This window comes from Betta splendens, chromosome 24, assembly GCF_900634795.4.
Source record: "Betta splendens chromosome 24, fBetSpl5.4, whole genome shotgun sequence".
In the NCBI taxonomy this organism is placed as follows: Eukaryota; Metazoa; Chordata; class Actinopteri; order Anabantiformes; family Osphronemidae; genus Betta; species Betta splendens.
In genome coordinates, this window is record NC_040901.2 from 3,941,712 (window position 1) to 3,964,960 (window position 23,249).

Below are 23,249 nucleotides of genomic sequence, written 5' to 3' on the forward strand. Positions count from 1 at the left end.
GTACCAGAGGTGCTCACCAGAGCACCAAGTAAGAAACTTTGCACTAACTCTCCGGGGGCCTCATTTTTACCCATCCCCCAGGGGCCACATTTCACTGGCCCGCAGCTTCGGTTAGAAAATCAATACTCACTAATCACCAGCACTGTTGACCACAGTATAAAATTATTATTATTATTAAATTTTACATTTCACCAGAAGATGGCAGTAGCCCTGTGGCCACTGTCACCCATGGCCTGTGTGTGATCATTTCAGCCCAGCCCATTTCTGACATGGCGACTGTAGACTGTTGCTTTTGAGTCCTACACCTTTCCTGTTCTGACACTCCTGGAAGGGAGAACCATCTTGTTTTTCCAGTCACTAACAGCAGATGAAGAAAAGAAGAGGGTTTTGGCTAAATGAAGAATTTGTGGATTTCTAACAACCTTCTACTATGAAGTAAAAAACACTAGCAAGACTAAAGACTGTACATATAGGCGCATACCACAAAAACTGGCTGGGTGTTCAGTTGATCGGCTCACACTAGGTGACGCCCTGTGAATGACTGCTTTTGTTCTGTAAAGACGGCCATTACTGCCGCAACACAGGGGGCCAGGAGGCACGCTGAGCCTATGCCTCACTATGCCACAAGATGACAGTGAGGCACAGGTTCAGCATGCACATATATATATTTTCTTTTTTTTTTTTTAATACAACAGACTTAACTTCATAATAATAGTACCAAAAACCATTTTACATTTATGCAAAGAATAAAGGGTGTGTGACAGTTTCTTCAGGCTTTTCTCAATGTCTTATAAAAATCAAATGAAACACTTTCAGTTCCCTCATTCTGTCACTGACCGTCATGCTCTCACTTGACAGCAAGCAAGTATGGGCTCAAGTGAGTGCCCTAACATTCAACCGCCGTGCCGCTAAAGGTGCTCCTGTATTGTGGGTAATAATCACCTGAGAGTCTTGCACTAATGAGTTAATGATACCGACCTGCTGATAGGTGTATTTAAGTCAGGCCTTTGTTTTCACACACTGTTTGTGTGTATGCGGTGGTGGCTGGTTGCTACACCAGTGTTACGTTTAAAGAGATTTTTTGATGCAGTAGAGTTTTTGGTTTCTCTGGATGTCTTGTTCTTTGTCCAGGTTTGTAAGTGTCTCGTTTTCATGTTTAGTTTTGCCCATAGTGTTGTGGAGCGTTTTAGAGTGTTTAGTAGCGTTTGTCTGCACCGCAGTGATTTTTAGTTCTCGCCTGTTTTGTGTTGAACTGGATCCTGTCGTGCAGTGAATTTATGTTTGTGCTGAATAAACATCTTAATGTTAACTGTTAGATTCTGCGTTTGGGGTGTGCACTTGGGGTCTCCCTCTTGTTTCCCTGCGACCTGGTCAGCCCGGGTGCGGCCAGGTGAGCGTGAAGGGTGACTGAGTATTTTATTACTATGGCCGTTGGCCGCAGTGCCACACTCCTCTGCTCAGTGAGAGCGCGTTTCTCCTCCTGGCTCTGAGAGCCGAAGCTTCCCCGCTCGGAGTGGGTGTTGTCGTTCTTCCACGCCACTACATCTCCTCTCCTGTCCCCAGTAAAACCCCGCCGGTTCGGAACCGACGGGGCGAGTTCGTAACAGCCCAGCTCCTTTTACAGATTAGGGATGCTAAAAGCATGGTAGATATAAACCTTGCTGGGTCCGAGGGAAGGTTTAAACATTGTTTGACCATCGTTTGGACGTATAATGAGACCATTACTGATTTATAACCTAACCACTAAAAAAACGGGGTGCTGTTCTCAATTTAACCACCAGGTGACGCACAGTTGTTTGAAAGGTTCCAATTCACTACATCGTTACTGAGGCCCGACTATTCATTTCTATCTACCTACACCTTCTACCTTCCTAGTATTAAGTGCAACAGTTACTTATTAAATAAATATTGTTGCATTCAAATTGACTTACTGTATTCTCCATGACTAGTCAGCCCAGTTCCTTTATCCTCAGATAGTCCAGTGGTTAAGATGAGTGACTGTTGTCTTAGCGGCATGAATTCAATTCCTCATCTTTGCTCTTATAAGGCAAATTAGATTTTTTTCCTTCTGAAAAAATAGGTTGATGACGTTAGTTTCTGTTTACTGCAAAGTTATAATCGCTCTGTCTAGTTTAAGACAGACCTGCGCTACAGCAGCAAAACGTTTTCTTTCTCCTCAGCTTCTTTATGTGTCTTTAAACAGCAGGCGTCTCAAAGAATATGTACACACCCACTGTATCATGTCGGCTCTGACATCTGATACAATATTTTGTCTTCATAAAGTTTGTGGTTATGAGTTGCGTTTTAATTAACATGAATATTAATTTAATATTTGACCTAATTTAGGCGTGTATGGCCTCGTAAAGACATTCAGCTCAGTCCTGGTGCAACGTAAAACCAGAAACTACAAAATAAAACAAGGGTGGGAGGGAAGACGCAGTGTAGGCTTCTTTGGTGTTGGCATAGGATAAGTCGAGTATTTTATTGTCTCTGGTGGGGCAGGTCACATACTGGGTGAATGTAGGCAGAGCAGCGGAAGGAGGTGCGTTGAGGTGCGTGGCTCGCACCAGCCTGCCACCTCTCACCACAGGCAACTTTAGAGTAGAAAAAGAGTTGTGTTTCTGAGCCCAGGCTGTGTGTGGAGGTGAGCCTGTTATTTCTGGCTGGTACCGCTCAACCTCCTGCAGGCCGCCCCCCCCCCCCTAATTTTGTGGATTTTACAGCTTGATGTATATATAAATTGCTGGGCTCTATGGAGCTAATGGTTAGCAACTAGTGTGGTTAGTGCTAACCTCGGTGTACTGTATTTGCAGACCTCGTGTATCCAGTCAGATCAGGTTAAAGCTGTTTGGACTTAGAGTTTCTGTAGATGACATTTTGACTTACTATATTGTTTGCGTTGGTGCTTTAGTTAAACTATTTCCATGTCCAATGTTCACTGGACTACGCAAACTACACAGGAAGGCAGCTGGTGAGCCCAGAAAAACAACAGCTTATGCGGAAGAAGTCTGACAGTAAAACAGCAGTTACTGTGCACAGTCTTTACACAGTCCTAAGCAGACTAATTGCCAGACCTGAAACAAGTTGAACAAACATTTCAACTAGTGAAGAAAAGATTTAAGGAAGAACCCAAAAAAACAAATATTTGACGCATGCTACAGTAATAACCTAGAAAATAACAATGACATAATGTCACTTATATTATGGGTCATGTCATATGAATACCATCAAACTGTTATCCTAAAGTCTTTAAGTGCACAATTTATACAAATATTTCTGTCTTCATACCTTTATTGCTGATAATATTTCTGTCTTCCTTCTACACTGTTTGTTTCATACTGTGAGTGCAGATTTTATGCTGGCACTGAAAGCAGTTCATATAAAAAAAGGAATGAAAACGACATATGCAACACATCCTGCTTCTATGCTATCACATCAAAGATAACTTTATAACTTCATCTTTCATCTTTGTTTTGCACTTAGCCCTCTAGTTTCCCCTACAGGGGTTTGGTCCAGATTCAGATTCTCACACTTCCTAGAACCACTGAGTCAGAACTTTGTTGACAACAAATATGTAAAAGCACAGAAATCAACAGCACATGTCATTCATATGTGTGCATGTATGTTTTTATTTAGTGGCCACATGCCTGTTTTCTGTAAATATCTATTTATTGGTTCAAGTATTACATGTATGTTTTATGTCCATATGTCTTAAGGTAACGTAAACTCAGCAGGTGAGTGGAAAACAGTCCTTTACTGTAAAAGGAAGATCAAAATTAAATGTAAGTCTCAGATTTCTCCGGATGTGAGGTGAACACCTAGGACGTCTCCCTCCTCTTCAGCTGCACCAACACCCAATGGATAGTTCACCAGCTCAGTGTCCTCCTGTCTGTTGAACATCTGCCCTCTGGTGGCCTGGAGACACAGCACAGATGTCACTTCCTGCATAGCTCCTCTGTTCAGATCAGTAAACACACATGTGGTTCCAGTACCTTATAGTACATGTAAAGGGCAGCACTGAGAAGCAGCAGAGTCAGAGGCAGGGCGACCACTTTGAGGAAAAACACTGTTGGATCTGATCAAACACGTCCACACATGAGTCCAACAGCTTCGTTAATCACAGACTGGACAGCTGCTGAATAGTCTGAGTCTCCTAATCCTTTAGCTTTATGTTACTTCAGGTGTTTCCTGTCCTACTGCTCTGTCGTCTCAAAGCTGCAGTTAAACACTCAGTGACCTGTACGGTTCTCAGCTGCATCTTACCTGAGACACTGACAGACAGCCGTTGGCTCTCTGAGGAGAAGTTAAGAGAGAAAACATACACCTGATAAACACAGGTGTAGTTTCCTTGGTGGGTCGGCTCTGCAGCATGAAACAGGAAGCGAGCAGAGTGATTGACAGCTGGCTGGGTGTAGTTGTGTTCTGCATTGGAGAAGGAGGAGGTGAAGATGAGCTGGAAGAAGCCTCCAGGGTACTGTGGATGGATGGAGCAGCTGATTGTGAAGCTGAAACCTTTGACAACCTGTGACCCCTGCTGACCGACATGAGAAACCCCGTCCACAGAGATGACTGGCTGAAGCAGCAGGTCTGTAAACAGAGAGATGATGAACGGTAACTACTTTCAACATAGTTATGTCACTGTTATGACAGAGACAGGATTTTCCTCCATCAGGTGAAGGTCAGCATATACTATACAGTATGGAGGGTCTGAAATATCCAGGAAAAGATTGTTCTGAAAACTTCACAAGTTAGTCAACTTCACAGTATCCCAGACATTATGTCACTGATGAGCTTTACCTGTGCAGATGATATTCAAGATGCCAGAAAATATTTCATAATCATTTGTCGATGACATTACACACTCCCTTAGTGCAAAACCAGACTGCAAACATTGAGAGTTGATCCAAAACACAGGTATCTCTGAGGACTCCTGTGTCTGTAATATAGAAACAGCAGAACCACAGTCCAGCTCTCTACAGACAACAGCTGCATCCTTTAGGGTCCAGTCAAATTCATCAACTGGTCTCCACTCTCCTTCATGTTTCAGTTCCAGTCTACCTGCACAGCGAGTGTCTCCTCCCACCAATCTGATAGGTTCTAAACATAAAGCGAGAGTCATCAGTAAAACAAGCGTGACATTCACTAGAACAGAAATTAACCACATCCAAGCTGCAGCTCCTCGTCTACCTGAGCAGGTGAGTCCAACAGCTTTGCCAGGTGAGCAGGTGGTTCTAGCTGAGCCTGAGCTTCTACAGTCCAGCAGTGCAGACTCGTTGCCTCCACATTGGAACTCTTTGGACCACAACGGAGCCTCCACTTCTCCATAGAGCGCCCCCTGGAGGGCTGAAGGAGCCCCACAGCCAAGCTCCCTACAGACCACCTCTGCATCCTGCTGGTCAAAGTCAGCTTCACACACTGAGGACCACCACTGGTTGAAATGGTTGAACTGGTTGGACTTGACCTCAAGTCTGCCTGAACAAAGCTTAGTCCCATTAAGCAGCCTGACAGAGTCTGGAAAGATGAAACAAAGAGAGAGAAAAGATGACAGACGCTCAGTAAAGACATGTCCTAAAACAAACTGGAATCAGTTCATCCTCCACAGCAGAACCACACACTTTAACAGCAACGTAATGAAACAGTAATAAAAGAAAAAACACAATAGACACTCTGTAAAGACATGTCCTGAAACAAACTGGACTCAGAACCAACATCAGTTCATCTTCCAAAGCAGAACTACACACATTAATGGCACATTTACATTTAATGTCTGATAATGTGCTGATATCCTGAAGGTTCACTGAGAGCAGCAGTTAATGTACAGGGATGGTTCTGATCATCACACCATGTCGCATCAAACCGTTCCTGGTTCTGGTCATTTACAGTATCTGTAGCTCTGATCAAAAGACACACGTTGGAGCAGGTTGTCCGCAGTAATTTCCTCTGAATGCTTCCTGACTCTGGACTCGTTCAGGGTTCTGACACAGGAAGTACATTTTCTGCTGATGATTCCTCTAAGTTCTACTGACTACACAAGGGGCAGCGGGCAATGACGAAGAGGATGATGATGATGACAATGATAATGCAGATGAGACTTAATACTCCTACTAAGAACTCAACCTGACTGTTGTGTACTATTTTTATGGCTGGCTCTGACATCTTACCTAGTAAACAAGAACCAAATGAGACCAATGCTACTGTTTCTCTCTACCTGCTCTACAACCAATGGGCATGATGGGAGACATCCATCGATCCATCCATTTTCCAAGCCGCTTAGTCCCATATGCGGGGTCGCGGGGGTGCTGGAGCCTAACCCAGCTGGCTATAGGCGAGAGGCAGGGTACACCCTGGATGGGTCGCCAGTCCATCGCAGGGCATGATGGGAAACAACAGAAGAAAAGTATTACTGTTGCTGAAGCACATGGATAAACTATTTGTTGCCATGATGCATTGCAGTGGAGCAACTGCTACTTTAATGCATATTGAGATTTTGCGCTCCTGGGTGGGTTTTAGGACAACCTCCCAATTTTCCACTCACAGCAAGTGGCTGTTTATCTGAGCTTCAAACTGATCTCGGACCAGAACCTTTAATCCTGGGTCTGATTGTCAGCCTGACCTGGTACCTCTCTCTTAGACTTTTCTCACCGTCTGAACACTGTTACACTTTCTGGACGAGAGTTGCTTTACTGGATAGGTTTGTGATGTTATTATTTATGTGCCAAACACACACCCACACTTAAAACATCAAATATTTTCACCTGAGCAGGTAAGATTCTGGATGAATGTATACAATTCATGGAATGTAACACACTCCCTCAGACCAAATCCAGAAAGCAGACAGTCAGAGTCGATCCCCCACACAAGTCTCTCTGAAGACTCTTCACACTCTTGTATAGAAACAGCAGAACCACAGTCCAGCTCCCTACAGATAACAGCTGCTTCCTTTAGGGTCCACCTGAATCCACCCACTGGTCTCCATTCTCCTTCATGTTTCAGTTCCAGTTTACCTGCACAGCGACTGTCTCCTCCCACCAACCTGACAGGTTCTGAACAGAAAGCAAAGAATCATTAGTAAAACCACGAGGTGACCTTCATTAGAAGAGGAATGAACCAGATTTAAGCTGCAGCTCCTCGTCTACCTGAGCAGGTGAGTCCAACAGCTTTGCCAGGTGAGCAGGTGGTTCTAGCTGAGTCTGAGCTTCTACAGTCCAGCAGTGCAGACTCGTTGCCTCCACATTGGAAGTCTCTGGACCACACTGGAGCCTCCACTTCTCCATAGAGCGCCCCCTGGAGGGCGGTAGGAGCCCCACAACCAAGCTCCCTACAGACGACCTCTGCATCCTGCTGGTCAAAGTCAGCTTCACACACTGAGAACCACCGCTGGTTAGACTGGTTGGACCTGACCTCCAGTCTGCCTGAACACAGACCAGTCCCATTCAGCAGCCTGAAAGAGTCTGGAGAGTTTAATCAAAAGTGAGGGAAAAGACAACAGACGCTCAGTACGCAAGACGCAAGATATTTCCTGAAACAAACTGGACTCAGAACCAACATCAGTTCATCTTCCAAAGCAGAACTACACACATTAATGGCACATTCACATTTAATGTCTGATAATGAGCTGATATCCTGAAGGTTTCACTGAGAGCAGCAGTTAATGTACAGGGATGGTTCTGATTATCACAGCATATAGGGGCAAACCGTTCCTGGTTCTGGTCATGTATAGTATCTGTAGCTCTGATCAGAAGACACACGTTGGACCATCTTGTGTTAAAAGTCTGCTGTCATTTTTTCCTGAACATTTTCTGACTCTGGACTATTTGGGTTTTGATACAGGATATTTATCTTCTGCTGAAAGTTCCTCCTTGTTTTTTTCAGCAATGATAATGATGATAATGATGAAGACAGGACTGACTACATCAACTGAGAACATGACCTGACTATGGTCCAACTTAGATTGGGCTCATTTTCATAAACACGTTCTATGCAGGTTTTGATGTCTGATGATCAACTCATTCTGATTTTTGTCTGACTGGCTCTGACGTCTACGCAGTAAACATAACTTCATAAGACCAAGGCTGCAATTCTCTCTAACTGCTTTACAACCAGAGGGAATAATGGGAAACACCACATTCTGACCCGAACCAGAATCAGATTCCCAAAACAGATGTTTCAATCCTGAAAGTAATTATCTAACACATAATACATAAAACATGCCCTGTATGTTTCTACGAGGAGTGATGATGCCACTGATGAGCTTACAGTACCTGAGCAGGTGAGGTCCAGATAGAAGGAAGAGTAAGATGGTGATACACAATCCCTCACAGCAGATCCAGAATGAACACAGTTAGAGTTGATCCCCCAAGTTAATCTCTCTGAGGACTCCTCTCTCTGCACTGTAGAAATAGCAGAACCACAGTCCAGCTCTGTACAGACAACAGCTGCTATCTTCAGGGTCCAGTAAGATCCATCCATTGATCTACAATCTCCTTCATGTTTCAATTCCAGTCTACCTGCACAGTGAGTGTCTCCTCCCACCAATCTGAACCCTTCAGATTCTAAACAGAAAGCAGAGCATCATCAATAAAAGAACAGAGTGACCTTCACTTAAACAGGAATAAACACATCCAAGCTGCAGCTCCTCATCTACCTGAGCAGGTGAGTCCAACAGCTTTGCCAGGTGAGCATGTGGTTCTAGCTAAATCTGAGCTTCTACAGTCCAGCAGTGCAGATTCGTGGCCTCCACACATGAACTCTTCGGACCAGAACGGAGCCTCCACTTCTCCATAGAGCGCCCCCTGGAGGGCTGAAGGAGCCCCACAGCCAAGCTCCCTACAGACCACCTCTGCATCCTGCTGGTCAAAGTCAGCTTCACACACTGAGGACCACCCCTGGTTGGACTGGTTGGACCTGACCTCCAGTCTGCCTGAACACGGACCAGTCCCATTCAGCAGCCTGACAGAGTCTAGAGAGATGAAACAAATGAAAAAAGAAAGAAAAGACAACAGATGCTCAGTAAATAGATGTCCTGAAACAAACTGGACTCAGAACCAGAATCAGTTTATCACCCACAGCAGAGCTTTACACCTTAACAGCACATTCACCTTTAATACTGTATGTCTAAAGATATACTGATATCCCGAAGGCTCACTGAAAGCAGCAGTTAATGTATAGGGTTGGTTCTGATCATCACAAAATGTAGGGTGAAACTGTTCCTGGTTTCTCGTTCTGGTCATGTACAGTTTCCTGATGCTGATGAGCTTACCTAAGCAGACGAAGTTTAGGGTGAGTGTAGAGTGAGATGATGTTACACACTCCCTCAGAGCAGATCCAGTCCGAACACAATTAGACCTGATCCCCCACACACTTAAAATCGAAGAAATTCTTTTCTGTCCTATAGAAACAGCAGAACCACAGTCCAACACTCTACAGACGACAGCTGCTTCCTTCATGGTCCACCTGAATCCATCCACTGGTCTCCACTCTCCTTTATGTTTCATCTCCAGTGTACCTGCACAATAACTGTCTCCTCCCACCAACCTGACAGGTTCTGGAAAGAAAGCAGAGTCATCTAATAAAAGCTCACGTAAACAGTGACAGCTGTTCTTATAATTCTTTTGTTAAAAATAAAACGATGATGAATACAAATAATAAAAATCTGCTCGATCAAAGCTTGAAGACTGTCTTTTACTTGATCTACAGTGTGGAGCAACAGAGCAATACCTGAGGTCCACAGCAGCAGCAGCAGTACATGATCCATGTCCAGCTGAAGTCTCAGCCTGTCGGACCGTGTGTCTTTAGCGTAGATCTGGACCTGAACCAGGTGGAGCTTCACTTCGATTCGTCTGACTGAGGCTCACTGAGGCTCGGCTCAGAATCGTCTCCCTGTAATAAATGTGACTTTGGGTTTGTCCCTCTGGTTCCTGAGTAAAGAAGATTAGAGTCACTGCAACTTGTTTTAGTTAAACCACAGAGTTGATAAGCTGCTGTCAGGCTCTGGTGGCGATGGTTATCACTGTCAGAAGGACCTGATGCTGTTACAAATTGCTGCACTTTACAAGTCGACTGACAGGGAAAATTACCAATACTCAAGGCAACTAATGCCAAAACTGACTGAAACCCCCAAGAAAGAATATTTAAGCTTCAGCCTATTAAACCTGACTAAAAACAAGAGGGTGAAGCCCAATGAACATCCCACAAGACATACATGGTAAACATAAAAATTTAACACACGGAAATACTGACCAGGAGAAAACAGTGAATAACAGACAGGGAACTAGAGTATAAAAAGACCAGACAAATCACATACAAACTGAGGTGACAGATAACCAGACACACTGAATCACACAGACATGCTGGACAAAGTACAACATCTAAATTCACTTACAGTCACAAAAAACACTGGCAAGAGAGAAATGATGAGGTAAAGCATAAATACATGAGAATGACAACAGGTGTAGGTGATGAGCATAATTAAATCAGACAAAACAAATAAAAACAGAACTGAAAACAAAAACCCAGGATACCTCTGGCAGGTCAAACTGGTAAATGGCTGCATTAAGCTGCACTAATCTCCCTCTTTACTGTAAATACAGAATATAGAATATGTGAAAATGTACAATTTACCTGTTGAAGTTATTAGAAAAATCAGCAGGGCGAGGAGCAAACCAGTCTCTCTTGTGTCACAGAAACAGTTGGTAATCCACAACACAGGACCTTCTTCCCACATTTACTGATTTGTTCCCAATGCAGACACACATGACTTTTAATTAGTCAAAATGTGCAACATTGATGGTCTGATTGATTGACACTCTCCTTCACAGAGGAGTGAAGGACCCAAATGAACAGCAGGGGAACAGGACTGCAGTAAAACTGTGTTTATTGGCGTCAGTTTCAGCGAGCATTGTTACAATGTCATCGTGCTTCCTGTGTCGAGGTTTGTTTGTCCTGTGTGTGTCAAGGTTAGTGTTTGTTGGTGTTTGTTGCATGTTTAGTGTTCTGATTATGTTTGAATTCTTTTTCTGCTCTGCAGCGATCCTTAGTTAATCATTACGGTATCCATGAGTATTAATTTGTGTTCCTAGTAGTCACCCTGCACTTGCAGCACCCTTAGTTGTATTTTCCTCTGTGTTTATATGTTTATTTATTAAATGGGTTATTATTCAGTTGCATTTGGGACCTCCCTCCAAGTTTATTCGTATGCCTTAGCAGCCTGTTCCCCACTCATGGTGAGCATTTTAAGTCCAGTTTGTCACGTGCATGTAACAGTACTGGATCATACAAGTACTGGATAATACACAAACGGGAAGACACGACGCTGGAAAGTGGTGATAACCTGCAACAATCTGGCAAAGGAATACGGTGAGTACTGGAGACTAAATAGCAGAGTAAATTACTGATTTAATACAGAGGGTGGGCAGAGGGAGGACTGGAGGAGAGCCAGAACAAGACAAGACACAAAATCCTAGGTAGGTAGGGCTGGAGCTGAAGCTCGGCATAGCTGGATGACCTGGGCAGCAGCATGCTGTGACTTGGGCTGGACGAGAGGTAGCAACGACAGGCTGAGGACTTCATTTGTGAGTACTTAAATTGTAAGACATTGTTTGGACTAGAGGATCAGGATTATCCTATTTGTTATCTTTAAGAGATACTATTACTGAGCTTGTTTACAGTCATACTGTTGAAGTTAGTCAGCATAGGAGTAATAGGAATGAGACTGTGACAGTGGCATCCCAACCTGTACCTAATACCATATCAGAACAGTATAGTATCGAGAGTAATATAAAGTTCCTGGTAGGTAGTAGGCCCGATAACATGATGACTTTGAGAGACCTGCCTTTACTTCAGCGTAGTGAGTTTAAGGTACAAGGGGGCCAGGTCGGGGACAGTGCAGCTGACATCAGCTACCATAGTGTGCAAACAAATGTAGGAGGGACTCAGAGGGCAGTATACCGACAATGAAATCATTCAAGGAGTACTCCCTATTATGAAACCAGGACAATTTAAAGACATGCTCATCAACAAGGATGAATTAACTCTCAATGAGCTAACAAGGTTCTTGCGCTCCCATCTACAGTAAGTGAAAAGAGTGGCAGTGAGTGATTCCAAGAATTAATGAGCACTAAGCAGCATGAACAGGAGAGTCCCCAGCAGTTCCTGCATCCAAACAGGATAACATGGATATTGGATTATGAGCCCTGCACTGTACAGAATGTGTTTCCACGCACCATCCATCAGGATCTACTCCCTAAGTACACAGACATTCGTAACGAACTAAAGCCTCTCTTGTCAAACTATTCTGTCAGATAAAGCACTCATAAGGCAGGTGACCAAGGTATCCAGTGAGGAGAGCGAGAGACAGCGCAGATTGGGCAACTACTCTCGTCAAAAGGTAACACATGCTTATAGTGCTCAGCTCAGTCCCAGCCAAGACACTGAAAACTTATTGGACTGTAAAACCAAGAATAAAGACAAAGCCATCGAGGAAATGAATGCCAAAATTGATGCACTAACAAAAGCGGTTGAGGCTCCCACAGCCAACAAACCTATAGAACATGTCAGTGCATTCACCCAAAACAAATCCAAACTAACACAAAATGCATTCAGAGCGGTGCATAGTCATGCAGCCACTGCTTTGTATGCGGAGAGGCAGGTCACATGGCAGCAGGATGCTTCAAGGGAGGACAAACAACAGATTCTGGCCAGCCGCCCGCTAATGCTTATGCCTTAAATATTTCTGAACAGCCACAATCAAGGGAGACCACTAATGTGAAAACAAATTGTGTGTCTTCGATCAGAACCTTCCTTCCTGACCACAAAGTACGGCCCCTAGCGGAGCTCATAGGACGAAAGAATTTGAGTGTGCTGGCTGTGAATGGTGACTCATTACCTTATGATGGTTGGGTAGGAGTAATGGTAAGCCTCCCGGACAACAGTGACCCAAACCTTTCAGTCCAGCTGCCTTTTCTGGTAAGCACCATGCCTTTAGATTGTCCCCTGATTGGGTTCAATGTGATTGAGCAGCTAATGTCAGGACCTAAGTGTGATGCGCTCATAAAACTCCGTGGTGCCATTAATCTCCAGGCTGATGAGGCTACCACACTTGGTAGTGTGGGCAAAACTGTAATTTCAGGCAAGATGAGAGTGGGACAACATGATGTGGTTATCATACCTAATGAAGTCAGCCACATTAAGTGCAAAGTATCGCCAATGTTTGACATGATAAATCCACACACTCTTTGAACCTCATGAAGACAATCCACAACTACAAGTGTTGGATATTGGCAATAGTCTGATTGAGATCCACCAGGCTAAGAACCCCTATATGAGTACCCATAGGTATCCACACAAAGCATGATGTCACTCTATTCTGCAGGACTGTGTTGAGGAGCATTGAGCCAGTGGTCAAAATAATTGAAACTAAGGGACCGAGACAAACCATGACAGATAACGTTCAAGAAAACATCTCTGGCACCCAGCAGCACACTGGAAATGGGCTAGCAACAGGATGGGACCCGCCAGGCGATGTGAGCCACCTAAATGAAGACCAGCAAAGAGCTGTAAAACAGTTGTTACATGAGGAATCAGCAGCTTTTGCGCAGGATGACAGTGATATGGGGTGTATAACAGCACTGAAGGACAGCACTCCAATCCATAAGACATACACCTCCATTCGGAAGCCTCTTTAAAAGGAGTTTATTGAGGATCTTCTAGCGAAAAGATGGATAGTGAAATCTAAATCCCCTTTCTCAGCTCCAGTCGTCTGTGTGCAGAAAAAAGATGGAACACTGAAACAACAAACTGTCCCAGCCCGACACCCACTTCCAAGGATCCAGGACCTTACAGACATTTTGGGTGGGTATAGCTGGTTCTCTGTATTAGACCAAAGGGAAAGCATACCATCAGGGGTTTATAGCTGAAGGGTCACGCCATTTGACAGCATTCATAAGTACTTGGGGGTTTTATGAGTGGGTGCAAATCCCTTTTGGTCTGACAAATGCCCCAGCTGCGTTTCAGTGTAGTATGGAGGAAATCCTCGCTCCATTACGAGATGAGTTTTGTATTCCATATTTAGATGACATCTTATGTTATGCTCGCACATTTCAGGACCATGTCGAAGGACTAAGAAAGTTCCCACAAGCGCTGCAAAGCCATGGAGTCAAACTCAGGCCCAACAATTGTGACTTATTCAGACAAGAAGTAAGATATGTGGGAAGATTGGTCTCAGCGGAAGGAGTTCGCATTGATCCCAAAGACCTGGAGGCAGTGTATGCTCTGAGGGACAACACACCAGCCACTTTGGGAGATGTGTAAAGAATTGTAGGGTTTTTGAGCTATTGCAGAGCCCCTTTATGAGCTTCTACAACAAAAGGGCATCCCCGAAAGACAGACACTAGAGATGCATGGTGGGCACAAAGCAAAGAGAGCCCAACTACCATCTAGGACTCCAGTGAGGTGGACACAAACACCAGGAGGCCCTGTCTAAGCTAACTGACACATTGGCAAACCCTCCTACCCTAGCCTACCCTGATTTTGAATCACCATTTGTCCTCCACTCTGGTGCCTCAGATAAAGGGCTTGGGGCAGTCCTTTACCAGAACCAGGATGGTAAGATCAGGGTAATTGGATATGGTTCAAGGACCCTTACCCCAGCTGAGCTGAATTATCGACTCCACTCACTCAAGTTAGAATTTCTTGCACTGAAGTGGGCCGTCTGTGAGAAATTCCGGGACTACCTGTTTTATGCCCCGCATTTCACCATGTACACAGACAATAATCCTTTAACGTATGTCAGATTTTAGATTTGACATTCGACATAGACCTGGAAAAATAAATGTTGATGCAGACAGTCTAGCCAGGCAAAGATTCTATTGGCCTTACATTTTCATAATCCAAGTCATTTAGTCACTGCTTCTATTCATTTCCGGTTTTATTTTGTTACCACTTCCTGTCCAGTACTCATGCTAAGTAAATCTAGCCTTATTTCCGGTCGTTGTTAACCTGCATGTCATCTGTAATCAACCTACCAGTACTTAAGCCTCAGTCGTTCCCTCATCAAGTCGTTGAGGAGAAATTGAGGCCTATGTGATTAGACAGTGCCCATGCTTAAAACAGAAGAAGCCAGTGACACGTGAGAGCTCCGATATCAAGTATAGTCACAACCTCACCTATGGAACGTGTCTTGATTGACTACTTACATCTCGAGCCCAGCAGGGGAGGCTATCAGTACATCCTTGTTGTCGTAGAACATTTTACAAGGTATGCACAGGCTTATCCGACCTGCAACAAGACAAAGGCAAAAACTGCTGCAGAAAAGATCTTCATTGACTACATTCCTAGGTTTGGTTATCCCCTAAAACTGCACCATGACCAAGGGCGTGAATTCAAAAAAATGACCTTAAACAACTGAGTAAGGTGGGTCATTCACGAACAAAACCGTATCATCCCCAGGCCAACCCAGCTGAGCGCTTTAACCATACAGTGTTGCAGATGCTAAGGACACTAGGAGAAAATGAAAGGGAAAGGTGGAAGGATTTCCTCCCTCAGATTGTACATGCGTACAATTGTACATTCCATGAGTCCACTGGATACTCACCCTTTTTTCTGCTTTTTGGCTGACACCCTCGTCTGCCCATAGACTTGTTATTCTGACTAGTGGCAGAAGAAGAGCCCCAGACAGCAAGGAGTTATGCAGAAAAATGGGCAGAGCGCATGACCAAAGCTTATAAGATTGCATCAGAAGACTGTAAGAAGTCAGGTGCCTGTGGTAAGAAGTACTATGATAGACACGTAAAAGGTGTAGTGTTACATCCTGGTGACCGGGTGCTAATACGGAACCTGAGCGAACGAGGTGGCCCTGGGAAGTTAAGATCTTATTGGGAAAATATAATTTACATTGTAAAAAAAACAGCTGATTGATACTCCAGTCTACAGAGTTGTAGAGGCGATGGGAGAAAGACTTATGTCTTACATCGCAACCTGTTGCATCTAGCCAATGACTTGCCAGTTGACCTCCCTACAGCATCTGAAAGGTCAGGAACATCATCGAGAAGAAAGAGAATTTCTCAGATGGCCAACAGAACAACAGGATCTAAACGAAAGCACATCTGATGAAGAAGGAGACATGGTCTATGAGCTGAGATCTTGCTGGAGGAATGGAAATGGTGTAGATAGAAGCAGTGATCTCACCGGCACTCATTCACATGGCTGCCACAGGTGACACAGACAACTGTAAAAACTCTAGCAAAGTAAGACACACAAAGAGGTCCCATGTCAACAGAGAAAAAACTAAATTAGAAACGTACCAAGGACAGTATAATCAGCAACAGAGCAGGGAACATGACAGTGATGGTAAAGAGGCAGTTGTGGAGAATGAGGAGACAGAGGCCATCCCTGAATTTAATATTTGGCCATGGCGAGTTTACACGTTTTCGCCACAAGGGGCGACTCGTAGATCCTGAGTGTGACGGGCTCCCTGCAGCCTGCCGTTCGTCCTCGACTTCAGTCTGTCTGAAGCAGAGGAAGAGAGCGGTCTACTGTCACTGTCTTGTGTTTTTGTTTTCATTTACAGATCTGTAAAAGTACGGAAAAGCATAGAGGGAGTTCACACACGTTATAATAATTGCTGTGTACGTCCCACCCTCCGCTAACGCTGACACAGCTTTTGAGACCCTGCTCTCAGTCACCAGCAGGCTGCAAACACAGCACCCACAGGCCCTCTTGCTGATCTCTGGGGACTTTAACCATGCACCTCCTTCAGCTGCTCTGCCTACATACACCCAAGTATGTGACCTGCCCCACCAGAGACAACAAAACCCTGGACTTACTCTATGCCAACACCAAAGAGGCCTACGCTGCATCCTCCCTCCCACCACTGGGCAGAGCTGACCACAACATCCTGCATCTCCTGCCTGTGTATAAACCTGTTGTACACAGGCAGCCGGTGGTGCCCCGCACAGTGAAGAGGTGGACAGCTGAGAGCGAGGAGGCTCTCAGGGACTGTTTTAACACCACTGTGTGGACGGAGCTCTGCGAGCCACATGGGGAGGACATTAACGCGATAACAGACTGTGTAACAGATTACATCAACTTCTGCTGTGAAAACACCGTTCCCACCAGGCGGGTTCGGTGTTTCACCAACAACAAGCCGTGGGTCACCTCTGATATTAAAGCTCTGCTAAAGAAGAGAGCATTTAAATCAGGGGACAGGGAGGAGCTAAGGAGGAAAATCCGTGAGGGGAAGTCCAGCTACAGGAGGAAGATGGAGGAGCAGCTGCAGCAGAACAATGTCAGTGAGGTGTGGAGGAGCCTGAAAACCATGTCAGGCTTCAAAGCTCCACACCCACAGGCTGAGGGGGACCCGAGCTGGGTCAACGAGCTGAACTCACACTTTAATAGGTTTGACCAAGCACCCACTCACACCTCCCAGCAGCTGCCTCCAAACCTTTTGTCGCCTCATACCACTGGATTACCAGCCCCCACAGCCCTTCACACCTTTACACAAAGCCCTCTACCCTCAGCCCTGACGACTGGCGACTCATACCAACAACACCCCCTCACTTCACACCACACTGAGACACTCCCTCAACCCCTATCCTTCTCCAGCACCCAGGTGAGAAGTGAGCTCTTTCTCACCTAGAGAAGCCCGGCAGCACTGTGAGGATCATGTTCTTTGACTTCTCCAGTGCCTTCAACACCATCCAGCCGGTGCTTCTGAAATACAAACTGGAGGAGTCCCCACAGGGGACTGTACTGGCCCCCTTCCTCTTCACCCTCTACACTTCAGACACAACACGGACAGCTGTGTTCTGCAGAAGTTCTCTGACGACTCTGCGATCGTCGGACTGATCACCGATGATGACGACGCAGAGTACAGAGGACTCGCTCAGAACTTTGTGGACTGGTGCCAGCGGAACCACCTCCTGATCAAGGCAGGGAAAACGAAGGAGACGGTGGTGGATTTCCGCAGACGGCAGCCTGCTGTCATATCACCGATGCACATCCAGGGAAGGGACATTGAGAGAGTGGACTCTTACAAGTACCTGGGTGTGCATCTGAACAAAAAACTGGACTGGACTCATAACACGGATGCACTGTACAGGAAGGGTCAGAGCAGACTGTACCTGCTGAGGAGGAGTGAGGGGGCCACTCCTGAAGACCTTCTATGACTCTGTGGTGGCATCAGCCATCCTGTACGGTGTGGTCTGCTGGGGCAGCAGCATCACAGTGAGGGACAGGAAGAGACTGGACAGGATCATCAGAAAGTCCAGCTCTGTCCTGGGCTGCACTCTGGACACGGTGCAGGAGGTGGGTGAGAGAAGGGTCCTGGCTAAACTGACATCCATCATGGACCAGGACTCTCACCCACTGGAGGACTCACTGTCTGCTCTGGAGAGCAGCTTCGGTAGCAGACTGATCCACCCTCGCTGTGTGAAGGAGAGATATCGTAGATCCTTCCTACCTGCTGCTGCTGCTGTCAGACTGTATAAATCAGAACTGTTGACCACGTCCCACTACAGTCACTCACCCACTGCATCAGTGGTTTATATAGCAACCTGCTCTGCACAATATTTGTGTAAATCTGTGAACAATCATGTATAATGTTACCGGTACAAATCTTATACCCATTACCGTGCAATAACCCTGCAATGACCTCATACTCACTCTAACTGTACTGTACTGCTTTGTACTGTGCCAACACAAACTGTTCTGTACCTGTATTCTCGCTCATCTGTACTGCTGTTGTGAGAAGTAATTTCCCCACTGTGGGACTATTAAAGGTTTTCTTATTCTTATTTCCCCATCTGGCAACACTGCACAATATTCACCTTTAAGTCCATAAATGGGCACGTCCCAATGGCCACGCTCGTCTCTCCTGGAGGTCCAATCTAGCTTTGGATGTCTGCCTCCATAAATCTGTGTGACCATCAGTTCCATTTCTTCAGTGAACCTGATAAGTGAGGATGAAATAGCAAAAGAAAATGGGGAGGTTACCCATGAATTCAATATAAATTAATCTGATTTTAGGCGTGTCTATAATAAACAGCAAAGTCCGGGCTACAACGCTATAAATGTCGGTCACGTGCATCAAAAACAGACGAAAATATGAAACAATCACCCGTTAGTGTAACGCTCTTCATTGCAGCCTCTCTCCCTGACCGTACGAAACTACTGAAGCCAGCTTGGACTTTTATCTTCTCGTTTTATTGGCCTGCAGGAAACAAATAACAAACATGTAGATGTATGTTTCCGTGTCTGCACTGCACAGCTCCCCCTCATCGGTGCATGCGGCAACGTGAGAGCCCAGCCAGCAAAACTTGCTAAACATAATTTACAAAGTTGGCGCCACACGGCAGCCATCCAAGCATAAAGATGAGGTGCTTAAACAAGGTGGTGAGCATAGTCTAAAACAATGCAATAACAAAACCCATACCTGCAGGAAACTAATAAACATGTAGCTGTAGGTTTCTGTGTCTGCACTCCACAGCTCCCCTGAATAAATTGACAGATAAACAAAATTGCTACAATACAACAAAACACAAATTTGCTAACATGCCAACACGAGGAGCTCAGGTCACCAAGCTAATCCTCGTAGGCAATACCAAAAATTACCCAACAAATCTAAACAAATTATTACGAGAATGACGAGTAATGTAATATAATGAGCAGCAAATAATGGACAGCAAAAACAGCAACACAAACTGATTTCTGCAAGAAAATGTAAAAATAAATCAAGCGCCTTTCTCCACACAACCTACCCTCATCGGCGCATGCGGCAACATGAGACAGGACAGACAGAGCAGGTAGTACGGAAACAAAAAAAGTTCAAAAAGTGCGGTGTGCAGTACGGAAAGTATTAGAGTGGACGAAACAAAAAAAAAAATCCAACAGATAAAATTCACAAATACAAATTTAAATTATTAACCGATTAAAACAAAAAGATAATTTAATCTTAAAATGATATAAACCATTTACAAAAAAAAAAAAACACACAAAAAACTTCATTACACCAGCACGGGACAAATTTGTGGCTCTACCGCTACAATAATTTTTGCAACACAAATAAACTTCTCAAATAAAAGCCACTATTCTGAAAAAGGATCTAAGGACATGCGCCAAAGAATAGCATAGCATACGCCACCAATACGCGTGGCAAGTTATGATCTGATGAACGACGGACGCTAAGCTAATCGCTAGCTAAATGCTTTGTGTACACATTGCCATATAATAATATTACTGCTGTCCATATTACTGGCAAACACACTCCCTTTAAAAACAAAACTATTATATGTGCACACAATCTAAAGAAATAACAGAATTAGTTATTCGAATTAAACAATTATTTACTTTTTTCTTTTTGAGCTAGAGACTTCACGTAGTGCGTGTTTTCTTTGACAGGGTTTTTTTAGACATGTAATGTCCGACACCGAATGAACACCGCGCAGCAGCGGCTTGAGCTTCACTTTAGCTTGAATCGTAGCGTCTAACACCAGGTAAAGCCGCTTGATTTCCTTACCAGATTCTTTTCATCCAGTAATTTGCTTCGGTTCTGAACACACTTCCTTATTTTCGCCCTTATCGCAATACTGGACAAACGGTACAAGTGTGCATATAAACCTGAGCAGGTAACTGAACCAATCAGCAGCGCTTATAATGTGATTGACAGAGAAGAGGAGCCAACCAGGTAGGCGTGACAACAGTTTCTGGTGACGTGCGCACAATCGAAACAACATCAAAACATGATGGAAATATACAATAATTAGGCCCTGAAGTTACTAAAGATTTTGAGCAAGTTACAGGCTGTTGCAAGAAATCCAGTGTTTGGCTGTTTGTACAAATTGTTTTGAGAAATGCACACACATATTTGCAAACTTCAATTCTGGTCTAAGAATTGTACTAAAGCCACTGAGAAAAACTGTAATATCGTGCCTGCATTTCCAGATCACACTTGCACAGATTTAATTGCTAAACTGGCAACAGAATGATCCGTTAGCAAAGTCCAACAACGTGTCTATACGGTAGATTTAACTAAATTAAATAACCTTAGGCGATAATATTTAAGGCTGCAGATACCGAAAAGGGCTGGAGCGCTGCGGGAGTTTACAGTCGGTGCAGTCGCCATTTTAAAAATATGAATATTTTTCAAATTTTGACCAAAATGACAAGTTACGTTGTCAATAAACACATAAATACACATACAATAGATGTATCGTACATATATCCTTTATTCATTTCAAACAATTCAGGCCATTTAAGTGATAAATATTAAAATTTACACGGAATTCACTACCCATCTGCCGTTGCTTGCGTCTCTAAACGTCAGCGTCCAACTGCAAACGGGGAACCCCCGTGACTGCGCGCCTTATATAGACTCGGTCGGGCCAAGCGTTTGTTGTTACCATGACATTGACTGACGCACGCGCTGACGTGCGTGAGCGGAAACAGGCAAATATGTTTATCTCCCTGCTTGATAGCATCCTGGCAGGGGCGCTACTTAGCTTTCGGCGCTAACCACTGCTCCACTCCCGACACTTTAATTGCAACAGAATGATCCGTTAGCGAAGTCCAACAATGGCCATGTGTCTATGGGTAGATTTACATTGAACTAAATTAAATAACCTTAGGCGATAATATTTAAGGCTGCAGATACCGAAAAGGGCTGGAGCGCTGCGGGAGTTTACAGTCGGTGCAGTCGCCATTTTAAAAATATGAATATTTTTCAAATTTTGACCAAAATGACAAGTTACGTTGTCAATAAACACATAAATACACATACAATAGATGTATCGTACATATATCCTTTATTCATTTCAAACAATTCAGGCCATTTAAGTGATAAATATTAAAATTTACACGGAATTCACTACCCATCTGCCGTTGCTTGCGTCTCTAAACGTCAGCGTCCAACTGCAAACGGGGAACCCCCGTGACTGCGCGCCTTATATAGACTCGGTCGGGCCAAGCGTTTGTTGTTACCATGACATTGACTGACGCACGCGCTGACGTGCGTGAGCGGAAACGGCAAAATGTTTTTTATACAACTGACATATTTTCACATGTGAACTTCACAACATAAATTTGTTTTTAATTTATTTCTTTGAATAATGTGTACATAAGTATTTCAGGTATTTATAATGTATTGATCAATTCAATTTAAAACACTTTATCTCTATTATTTATCCCTGAAGGCCAATTAAGGTAAAGCATCCAGGAAAATTAATATTACTAATAAGATCAATTAAAAGCGTCATTGTACAGGACAGCATTCTGATGGATAACTACTGCTGGGATTACAGTGTTTCTCCTATTTGGGTCCTGCATCAGGGAGTCTGTGTCCTGATGGGAGCCACTGGAACATGGGACTTAGGATGTGAGGGGTCCCGACAGATTTCTTTCTTTGCAGGCTAATGGAATTAAACCAGGAGGTGACGGAGAAAGCGAGCACACTCAATAACGAAGTAGTAGAAGAGCCGCACAGTTGGCTTCCGTAAATGAAGACGTTGTACTGTAGCTTCAAGTCTGCTTGTACAAATCTCATCAGGACTTCCAGAAAAACAAAGAACATTTAAAGAAGAACAAATGTTGTATAAAAACTTGAAATGTAACTACAGACAAGTCAAAGCTACAATAGAGGAGTGGAACTACTGGTACTATTGTACATTTAGCTACAGTACAGTTATGCCACTTCCTCAGTAGACGTGTCTGTGTAAATGTCTTCAATAAACTTAAACCCATTCTTGGTCAAATCTTAGAGCTTTTGTCAAAAGCATGTCAAAACTCCAAGTCAAACCTCAAATTCACACTATGAAGAAACATATTGGTAATAAGACATTTTCTGTAGTATTACCTAATGAATACATCTCATGTTATTACCAACATCAGAATCACAACTGTTTTTTTTTCCTGTTCTCGGGAACAAACTTCATCCGCTGTCACGTTATTTTTCTTTATCACAGTTCAGATTCAGATGTATTGCAGCCAACGTTTTCTCCACCAAGTATTGAGTTTGTTCCCTTCCCTTTATCAAACAGTGAAACACACACTTGGCGTGCAATAATGCAAGCTGCAGAGTAGATCCATGTCCGTCTATAACCAGCAAATCCCGAGTAGGTGGCAGCTCACAGCCCACAACTTTAGGGAGTGCCTTCATCTGCGCTGCGAGGTTCTGTAGGGCGCAGTCTCTGGAAGAAGAGAAAGGACACACGCAGCATCTTAAATGTTCCAAAGTAAGTCTTCACAACATGATGGCTGGGACT

The 23,249-nt window shown here is 44.2% G+C and overlaps 1 protein-coding gene across 31 annotated transcripts in view; it reads right to left on the minus strand.

Moving 5' to 3' along the window:
• Positions 1 to 3,609: 3,609 nt before the first annotated feature.
• The window catches only part of LOC114849524 (scavenger receptor cysteine-rich type 1 protein M130-like), a 43,390-nt gene continuing 23,750 nt past the window's right edge, over positions 3,610 to 23,249 (minus strand). For 15 of the 31 annotated variants that reach the window (XM_055506344.1, XM_055506338.1, XM_055506348.1 and 12 more), the window contains 16 exons: positions 20,510 to 23,174; positions 19,427 to 19,485; positions 19,112 to 19,204; positions 18,822 to 18,943; positions 9,718 to 9,917; positions 9,260 to 9,544; positions 8,645 to 8,959; positions 8,262 to 8,552; positions 7,137 to 7,451; positions 6,756 to 7,043; positions 6,209 to 6,319; positions 5,188 to 5,511; positions 4,798 to 5,097; positions 4,264 to 4,587; positions 3,993 to 4,075; positions 3,610 to 3,915 (listed from right to left, as the gene is read on the minus strand). In XM_055506344.1, coding sequence (XP_055362319.1) covers positions 3,790 to 3,915; positions 3,993 to 4,075; positions 4,264 to 4,587; positions 4,798 to 5,097; positions 5,188 to 5,511; positions 6,209 to 6,319; positions 6,756 to 7,043; positions 7,137 to 7,451; positions 8,262 to 8,552; positions 8,645 to 8,959; positions 9,260 to 9,544; positions 9,718 to 9,754 — 2,799 coding nt within the window. In that variant the 5' untranslated portion in view covers positions 9,755 to 9,917; positions 18,822 to 18,943; positions 19,112 to 19,204; positions 19,427 to 19,485; positions 20,510 to 23,174 and the 3' untranslated portion in view covers positions 3,610 to 3,789. Of the gene's footprint in view, positions 3,916 to 3,992; positions 4,076 to 4,263; positions 4,588 to 4,797; positions 5,098 to 5,187; positions 5,512 to 6,208; positions 6,320 to 6,755; positions 7,044 to 7,136; positions 7,452 to 8,261; positions 8,553 to 8,644; positions 8,960 to 9,259; positions 9,545 to 9,717; positions 15,274 to 15,322; positions 16,504 to 17,128; positions 18,944 to 19,111; positions 19,205 to 19,426; positions 19,486 to 20,509; positions 23,175 to 23,249 lie in introns of those variants that run through there. The other 16 variants (XM_055506356.1, XM_055506355.1, XM_041069542.2 and 13 more) reach the window with 16 other exon arrangements.